The sequence below is a fragment of the Triplophysa rosa genome, linkage group LG19 (genome assembly GCF_024868665.1).
Source record: "Triplophysa rosa linkage group LG19, Trosa_1v2, whole genome shotgun sequence".
NCBI lineage: Eukaryota > Metazoa > Chordata > Actinopteri > Cypriniformes > Nemacheilidae > Triplophysa > Triplophysa rosa.
Genome location: NC_079908.1, coordinates 17,081,771 through 17,091,660, shown reverse-complemented (window position 1 = coordinate 17,091,660; position 9,890 = coordinate 17,081,771). Strand labels below are relative to the sequence as shown.

Below are 9,890 nucleotides of genomic sequence, written 5' to 3'. Positions count from 1 at the left end.
AAAGTTTTCTCTGGTGTTCAGTTGCTCCTTTCCTGATATATTGTTTTCTCTTTCTGCAGTCACGATGTTAGTTATCGTGAATGAAATGTAAAAACAATTCAAGTCAAGAAAATAGAATCTTTTTTAAAAGAAAATGGAGATTTTTAACCACAGAAAAAATCTACCGGCCCTATACTCAATTTAGTTGACTGTTGTTAAAATGTGTTTACAAAAACAGAACTCAGTTTTTAAAATGTTCAAAAATCATGTTTTTATTGTGCATTTCCATTAATATCAATCAAAGTGCAGTTGGGTTGTTTTAAGTAAGTAATAAAAAATACAGGTGACACAATAAAACAATAAAAACATGATAACATGATTTTTGAAATCAGTTTTTGCAAATAAACTCTTCATATATTTATTTTAAATATATATATATTATATGTAAATATATAAAAAAATAATTTTGCCAAAGTACCATATTGACTCTCATTACTGTTCTTAGCCACCACTGTCATTATAAAGGTGTTGTATTGAATAAAAAAACGACAGCTTTTGTCTTTTCTATACTGGATATGTAATAATATTCTAGGGATGCTGAAACAAATATTGTTTATGGAATTAAAATACAGTTTTTTGCATTACTGGATCCAGTGTGAGTTTGCAAATAAGATTTACTCACCCTGTCCTCTGGGTGGCATTACACTGCCGAAACTTCCATCAGGATTATTACTGAGCGGAGCAGCTCACAGTCTTAAATTTAATAGATACAGGACTCCTCATCTAGGTCATTGGAAGATGGAAGACATACATTTTCACTGCTGTCACAGCTGAAGGTTTCTAGGAACATGGCTGCATGGATTGATTTTTTCTGTGCAAGGCCAGTCTGAAAACTGCTTAATTCTCAAGGATCACAGGATTCACATACACAAGCTTTCCACACAGCTGTACCGTAAAAACCTATGTACATATTGTATGCACATATTTTAAAACATAAGTTATACAACAATATTTAATATATTTTTAAAGCAACTTTAAAAAAATCCAAAAAACCCATGCACTTGGTTCTTTTTGGCACTAAATTTTCAATAGTGTTAAGAGGAAATTAGCATTTTTTTGTCTTTCTATTTATTTGCTACATAACTACATTGACTTAGCTTTGACCTGTTTATCTTTTACCCTCACGAGCCGACAACAGCAAGACGCTTGGATCAATCATCTCTAATGCAATTTTTAATTGATCAATTCAGCCAAAATGAGCACCTGTGGTTTAGCTTTCATCATAAAGTGATGATGATATATTTGTTGTGGTGGTGTTATGTAATACATCCTTTGCATAACAGGAATGATTATTTCTAATGAGGCTCAGAAGTGTGCATCATAATCAGAAGCAGAATAATTAATTATGCGCTCATATCTCGTAAATATTTACATATGGCCAGAGTGCTGTATAGTTAGATATAGGGATAGACAGTCTGCATCTGAGAAGACTTAATGTTTGTATCTTATTTTATCCAGCGTTTGATGAAGGCTTTCAGTAAAGCCAAATTGTATTCAATCTGTTTGACTACTCCGTCTGAGCTCCTGTTGTAATTGTAAAGTATTTAAGAACGTTAAAAGGATGTTTACAATTCTGGATGTTGATACAGTGTTTCATCTACTACAGTGTAGTAACAGCTATGACAGAAACCCCCTGTTCAAGTATTATAGATAACACTTTATAGCAAGGGTGTATTTGTATTTTTGTATTTGATACATGACCTAACAATGAGCAATATCATTTTTCATAATTGATGTCAGTTACATTACTACAAAAGGAAACTTTTGCTTCCTAAATTAAACTTAAGCCATGACAATATTCATGAGACCCATTAGAACATCTTATGAAATAAAGAGGCAACGTGTTAAGGAAAAGCTGTAAAGGTGTGACAAGTATTCAGAAAGAAAAAGGTTAAGAAATGATCCATCATGTTCAATTGAAACAACATTTTATTAGAAAAGCAAAGCATTAGAAACACTTTGCACCTGTCCGGAACCAGCATGGTATTTAAGATGCTGCTGATCCAATGACCGCATTCATCCTCACATTAAACTCAATTACAATGGTTCGGTTACACCATATGAGATGCACAAGGACACAAATCTGCAGATGTAGACATTTCAAATGACATAATCAACACCAGATATATATGTTATGTTATTCATATCTACAATACCGACGTCATAAAAAACAACAACAACACACTGTCATATTCATGGGAGTGTTCATAAAATAAGTTATCGCCACACACGCGCACACGCTGGCCGTGAGCTCTGAGCACAACACTGAAAACCATCTCATCGTCTCTCATGAAACTAATGAGCACTTCTGCACCCGCGCTCGTCCTATCCTTCTGTGAATATGAATAGAGGAGGCATGACAAGGAAAGAGAAAAAAAGTGCTACACGTGTGACGCAAAGCTTATGGAAAAGGGCATTTTGACTGAACGCTTGTTTTGAATCGATAAACTGGGGTAACAGCACTAGGCTGGAAATTAATTCGGTATATCGCCGACCAGAGAGCCATTAAAACCTTAACGAGCAGCCTGAACTTCAGACTGTAAAGCCTTGAAAACGTATGTATCGTATCTCATGACACACCGATGGTTTTCATTCCTTCTGTGCTGCTCTCACGGGATGTCTTGGCTTTATGATTTCATTCCACCACTGCGAGGTTCATGTCATGCGTAATAACTGTTTCACAAGTAAATAAATTAATAATTGCATAAAACATACTGTTGTCCACAAGTTTCATAAAAATACTTAGTATGTTTGAATATAACATTTCTCTAAAAAAAAGACAGCACCATTCATTTGATGCATTTTTTTCTGATTTACAAATAATTAGTTTAGGCCCAACAAAAGGAATAAAATTAGATGGCTAAACACTGGTTAAAGCTCAAGCAATCCTCAATTCATGTGGAATGAAACCGCACATTCGTGGATGCTAAAATATGTCAAAAATGCATTTCAACTGCTGTCCTTCTAAAAACGTTGTATCTCCATATTTTGTGATTTTTATTTTTTGTCGTAAATCATTATTATTAGTCACCCTTTATGTTTGTCACTGGGTTTTGCAAATATCTAACCAATATAAAGTTTTAAAAAGTGCTTACCAACTTTAACACAGTATAGTAATCATTTAAAAACGATAGTGTTTTTTTTACATTTACCGAAAAACAGCGAATTTGGACATACAAGGTTTCAGAAGGACAGCGACGATATGCAGGTTCGTCTTGGTTTAGAATCATCAAATTCTGTCACAAAATATTGTTCCTTTTGACGAGTTATCTTTTCTGTCAGATTAAACATTGTGTAACCCAGATATTTAAAAGCAGATTCTTCCATAATTGTGAGAAATGAATTGCCCCACAAAAACAGTCAAAGCTTTGCACATACAGCTATTCTTGTCAAGTACAAGGTGCAGCATAAATATTTAAATAAAATAAATGAGAAAAAATATTGGAGGAGAGTTGAAGAGTGATACTTGTGTATTGCTACATCAACAATTCAATAACAAGCGATATCACACCAACCCGAATGGTGATGCACTGAATGTCTGTGTGACTGATTTGATATTCAGTCCAACAGCATGGTTTAAATGTAACATTGCTTTAATACAACAATTCTATAAACAAGAAGTTAGTGTTGTGTGACTTATATTTTATACACAATATGGTCAGTTATTTTGTATATTTCTTTCTACAATGAAAATGATTTTAAAATAAATTATTTCCTAACATCCCCCCCCCAATTTTTCACTGTTTAGGACAGATAGTCTGACAACCCTGTGTTAGGCTAGATAGCCGCTTAAACACAAAATGTTTTGCGTTTTTTCCCTCCATGTTCCAATGGCTTATTCTGCATTTTAAGGTGGGATATGAGTAAAGTACTTGTTAACACTTTGCAATTAGGTTGAATATATTAACATTAGTTAAAGCATTAGCTAACTTGAACTAACAATGAACAATATTTCTATACAGCCTATATTAATCGTAGTTTATGTTATTTCAGCATTTACCAATACACTTTTTTAAATCATAAGTTGCTTCTGTTAACATTAGTTAATGCACAATGAACTAAAATGAACAGTTGGCAAATAAACTGATAATTAATTCAAATAATTAAAAACATTTAGCTCATTGTTAGTTGTGTTGAATGTTAGCTATTAAAATGACTAATGTTATCAAATACAACCTTATTGTAAAGTGTTACCAAGTATTGAAAAGACAGTGCATGGCTTTAAAACACTAACTTGGTGTCCTCAGTTAAAAGAAAATGAAAAAATGCACTCACAACACTTCCTTATAGGAAGGTTAATAAATGTGAAAGATATGAACTGAGTTAAAGTCGAATGGGCAACGGATTTTATGCATGTTATGTATTCTGTTCATACTGGACGTCCCGAGATAACACATTTGCACTTGCACCACCAAATGTTCCCGTTGATGAGGGTGATACTGCCGTCTGTAGTATAGTGAATTTGGATTCTGTCTCTCCATCTTTCTGACACCTGCTGTGAGCCACAGATGGACCCATAATGACAAAATTTGCTTTTGCAGTCTACATTCTGACCGGGGTCCTACGGTCCCAATGACAGGGGAACTCTATTGTATCCTACTGTACATAGAGTACAGTGATTATACTACAGAATTATGGCCACAAGACCACAAGCTTTTATGAATGTCTGCAATATTGTATGCACATTCAAGGACATCTGTAGTCAATGTATAAATGCCTCATTCATTCAATGTGTGTGTTTTCATCTGTAATTTTGATGTGAAAAATAAATACTTTGTCACATGCTAAAATAAGCAAATGTTATTACAGCATATTGTTTGGCTTATTTTCCTCACACAACGTACTGATATTTTTCTATTTCTGCAGGGGTAAGTCGTTCATTGTCTGAACAACAGCAAAGCAACAGCCAATCAGCATCAATGGATGTATAAAAAATAAAAGATGCAAGAATTCCATCATTCAAACAGTTGGAACTTCATTCACAAATGCCTCAAGTCATCCACATCAAAGAGCCTCTGAACAGCTCGCTGCAGCAAGAGCTAAAGAGTCTATGGCTTTTTTTAGCTGAGCACATTAAAACATTCATCATTTTTAATTGGAAAAAAACATCTCAGGTTGCTCAAAACCTTAAAAAGCTTCGAATGGAAGAAGAATGCATAGAGTTTACACCTGCAAGCTGCCATAAAATTCAACGATTTGCTCTATTATCCAGGTACGGCCATCAAATACCATCGTGCCCCATAAGGCAACAGTGACCTATGTGAAGAATGCATCTTCATGACCAACCACACCTACGACCTGCTCAAACTAAACAGGGATACAAAATAAACTAAAGTGAAGGAGCTTTTAGTGTGAACCCAAATCTATTTGACATCATTTGGTTGTTTTAAGAAGTGGAAGTAAATACCTTTTGTTTTCAATGAAACACTATGATTTGCCTGTAATAGTATGACATTTTTTCTCTTTTTTTTTCGACCAAGTGGCTCGCTTTCAAGTAACGCATCTCTTGCAATGCACCTCCAGCAGACAGATGCAAGTGTTGTTTTGTGCGTTTTGATATTGAACCGACTGGACAAAATGAGCAAAAAAGTAAATGACACTTTCTATGTTTTGACTAATTTCCTGAGTTGTTACCTAGCTAGCTAGAGTAGTAACCAGCTGCCATGACTGCTCACAACGTTACTCATGTCAGTTACATCAGCGGTTCTCAAACTGGGGGATCCAAGATGGATGCAGGGGGCCACAGATTTTGTGGCATTTTATGAAATAAAAAAATGTATTATAGATTGTATGCAATCAAACATCAGAAAAATAAGACCACCAGCCACAAGAATTGATGTTCCGGCATTGTATAACTGAAAATGTTTTTGGTTAAAATTAAATTCTAAGTCTTTATTTGGGGGCCCGCAAAGCCATGCACTTTACACAAAGGGGGCCTTACAACGAAAAAGTTTGAGAACCACTGAGTTATATAAATATACAGCGATGTATAGCCAAGTAATACAATGAAAGACAAGATTTGGAGGATCGGGGGGTTTTGGGGAGTACTTCAGACCAAACCTGCTGTAATTGTTATATGATGACATATTTTAGCTAAATCTTTTAACTTCCTGTAATCATGTGACTTCTAAATCCTCAGGTGCATATGATGCAGGAGACGCAAATGTACCGAAATAAACCTCTAAACGCAAAACAAATGACTGTACATTCTTTCCAGTAAATGGCAAACGAGGACTTCCAAACACATCTGGATTATATATTCATAAAGGCTAAAACCTGAGTTATTCAAAAGAGTGCATTAGAAAAACCACAACAATAAACTCTGACAAAGTAAATTGTGTACCATTGACATTTAGATTATTTGCATGACTAGAGCTACTCTGTATGTATATCAGTATATATATATATACCTGTATATGCTTATTTCATGACTATTTTCTTTTTTTCTGATAAGTTTCGTAAAACACGGTTTGATATTGCACACAGGACTCATTTTGTAAGGACAACTGACTTAGGTTAGTGACCGACTCTCCGAGCAATGCTACTGTACGCAAAACTATAATGTTTGTCGACAGCTTCAGAGAACACCTTCGTACTCAGGAAGCCCATATCATATCCTCTTTTGATTCGACTTTGTTTTGCTCCTGTCTGTTCTTTTGGACCTGTTTATTTTTCTCGTGTGTTATCATTTTAAGGGTGTATGAATCCGCGGCGTAGGGCTCAGATAACGTCAGAGAAGCAGCGACGGCAGCAAAGTGGCTGCGTCTGTCATCTTTCCCGTTCCTGTTTTCCAAAATGAAAGCTGGTGAGATGGACTTGTACAGTGGGGCATCCCGCCCGTGCTGACCTCCGCAGTCACACCAGATCTTCGTAGTCGAGGAGTTTGGAGTGCTGACGAGTTTTCCAAAGCCTGAACAAACGGAAGTCGAAGTACATCTCGATCATCTCCTTGCCTGAGAGAAAGAAAGACGGCAACGTTTCTAGTGAATTCCACAGCTTGCGAGACATACACTGCACAAGAGTGACTTGATTTAAATACGGAGCACATTTAGTGCCTGATTAAAATGATTCATGTTTAGTGAATCCGTAAAAACATAGTCTGCAGTTTATAGCAGACGTTCTCACCCTGAGCGGAGAGCTCCAGTGGCGACTCGAACGTGACAGAATAAGGCCTCATTAAGTTCTTCAGTTTCTGGAACAGCTGTTGGCACATGATAAGCCAAGACATTAATAATCTCTCTTCTTGATGTATCCAAAATCGTTTGGTTGCTCATTCGCTATTCATTAAATAGCCAGTTGCACATTATTCACTACATACAGTATATTTCAGTGCTCTTGACTTTGCATTACAGGGAATACAACACCAATACATTTACATCCGTTAGACACTATAAGTCAGAATGCATTATACAGTACGTAAACTTTTTACACATCACAAAATGGCTGCCACTCCATATAGCGGGCGCAATTTATAACGAAAAACGGAACAGTTTTGGCCCAATGAACCAGTTGACCCAATTTCACAGCTCTCTCCTCTCCAACAGGTGACTAGTAATGCAAGACCCTTCAAAGGAACCCAGTTAACATCTTTCCACCCATGCAACGCTTTGACAGGCTTTAGAACCCAGACAGAGATTAAAAAGTGATTTAGACTGCCGTGCACACCGCAGATTTTCTCATTCGGCTCACCCTGCACGGAGAAAACAAATAACTTCCACAAACGTGACCAAATAACCAATGACCTCAAGGCAGGACTGGAAGAGACCTCTATAAAACAAATGCTGCAATATTCATGGACTTTAGCTTTGAGTTTTACAATCGGAGCACCCGAGAATTCACTTGTGAAGGCCAACTGCTCCCAGTAAATTACCCAGACTGCCTTCTTCACAAACTCACAAAGTCCGTCATCCCCCATCTGTCAATCACAAGCACGTACACAAAACGCACTTCTCGGGAACGGCGGCGCCTCTTGACGCACAGTGAACGTATCTTACGCCAATCCCGTCTCCATAGAAACTGATCTGTAGGTTCCAAGGGAGATATAAGTGCGTCCTTGGGGCAAAATCTTGGGGTTCAATGACTGGATTGCTCTGTCACAAGGCTACAAAAAAAGACAGAATGAGGCATGGGCCAAGGCCGACCTCGGAGGACTGTCCATGATCTGCCTTTGAAGAGTCTCAAGACCAGCCGTAAGACGTTATTTAGATTAATGATCCCAGAAAATTGTTTGGTGTTTCCCATAGAAGAAAATCACAAATAAGATCTCTTTATTATCGCAGTTGTTTCCACTAGACAGCAATAAGCAATTGGAGACATTTGCTGCTAATACTTAATGAAATGAACTTCAATGTTTATTATAGGAAAATTCAGATTTATTACTACCAACAATTACTTGCGAAGAAGCTGATATTAAAAATGAAGAAAATGCATCCACATGCAAATTAAAGGTCCAATGTGTAATTTTTTGGAGGATCTATTGAGTGTTTCACTGTCTGAGTGAAGCTATCGTCAAACTCACACTATGGCAGCAGATATATCACCCTGTAGCCCAAGACCGGTTGCCCGCTGAAGCTAAGCAGGGCTGAGCCTGGTCAGTACGTGGATGGTCTTTTGGTCACATTGCTCCTTTAAGATCTGACTCAAATCGGAGTTCAGAAGAAACATCATAAACAAGTCCAGAGAACAGGACAAAAAAAAGAGAGTTATGCGAAGTTACATAACCAGGAGAAAAAGCCTGTCAGGCGTAATGGTGATAGACAGAGAGGTGTGATGTAGAAACATTGTGAAATGGAGCTTGTGCATGTCTGGGTATGAAGAGAAGAGAGCTGGACATGGTCATGACAGTCCCTAGAGGGCCAACGCTAAATATATCACAGACACTCAAGGCTCAAGCATTACGTAAATACAGACCACGCAAGGCCTTCACTGTGTACCTTTTCTCCATTTGGATTGCCCAAGACGTAACAGCCCATGATGTGGATCAAGTTTGGCTCTGGATTTAATTTACTCATAAACCGGCTTAGGCGTTTCCAAAACCTGCATGTACACACAAACAGAAGATGCATGTAAAATATGTGAACTATTTCCCCTCTGAAACAGTTGCTCTATCTAAAACATAAAAAACTAGAAAATTGGGCTTCGACTTCAATTTGAAAAATAATTCACCTTCAAAAATGAACACATCTGTCATCAAGATAGAAGAGTAAGAGCTGACAAAGTTTTGGATGAACTATTTATTTGAAGCTGCAATCTTTTGCCTTTACAGCCATCTCTTGAAACATAAAATTGCAGGTTACTTTATGTGCTCATCTTTTCAAGTCAAAGGATGTCAAACGGACATTTCCCTCAAAATCCCACCGACCATACTTATAAATTATTATCATTTTAGTTTATTTTTGACCATTGAATTACGGATTGCAGCTTTATTGACAGACAGAAGAGTGCTGATGTCACTCACTGGCTCATGTCCTCCTCTTTCTCGACCTTGGCAAAGGTGGCCACTTTATTCTTTAGTAGGTAAAGATGCCCCGGGCCGCCCTGCAAGAGAACATCCACGTCCACACAGAAACACACACGTTTGAACCGTCAAACCCCAAAGGGACAGGAGTCCAGTATTACAGTAAACTGACAGAACTGAATTCACATAACATCAACTCAAAGAGACAGCAGTGCATCTTACCGCTGTTTATTTATGTGAGCGTGTACGTTGTTCTGGAATCATTATTTGCTGTGCCATAACTCTCACCTGACAGAAGATCAACATGCGCCAGATCTTGGAGCCTTTTCTGTAGGCCGTCAATCTCTTCTCAATCTCTTCTGCACACAAAACAGAAGCCTGTCACTTTTTACTT

The 9,890-nt window shown here is 37.2% G+C and overlaps 1 protein-coding gene across 1 annotated transcript in view; it reads right to left on the bottom strand.

Moving 5' to 3' along the window:
• Window positions 1–1,956: 1,956 nt before the first annotated feature.
• Window positions 1,957–9,890, bottom strand: part of nsmfa (NMDA receptor synaptonuclear signaling and neuronal migration factor a) — a 31,656-nt gene continuing 23,722 nt past the window's right edge. The window contains exons 12-16 of the mRNA XM_057360703.1: window positions 9,785–9,855; window positions 9,497–9,576; window positions 8,973–9,075; window positions 7,165–7,240; window positions 1,957–6,992 (exon numbers count right to left, since the gene is read on the bottom strand). Coding sequence (XP_057216686.1) covers window positions 6,895–6,992; window positions 7,165–7,240; window positions 8,973–9,075; window positions 9,497–9,576; window positions 9,785–9,855 — 428 coding nt within the window. The 3' untranslated portion in view covers window positions 1,957–6,894. The remainder of the gene's footprint in view (window positions 6,993–7,164; window positions 7,241–8,972; window positions 9,076–9,496; window positions 9,577–9,784; window positions 9,856–9,890) is intronic.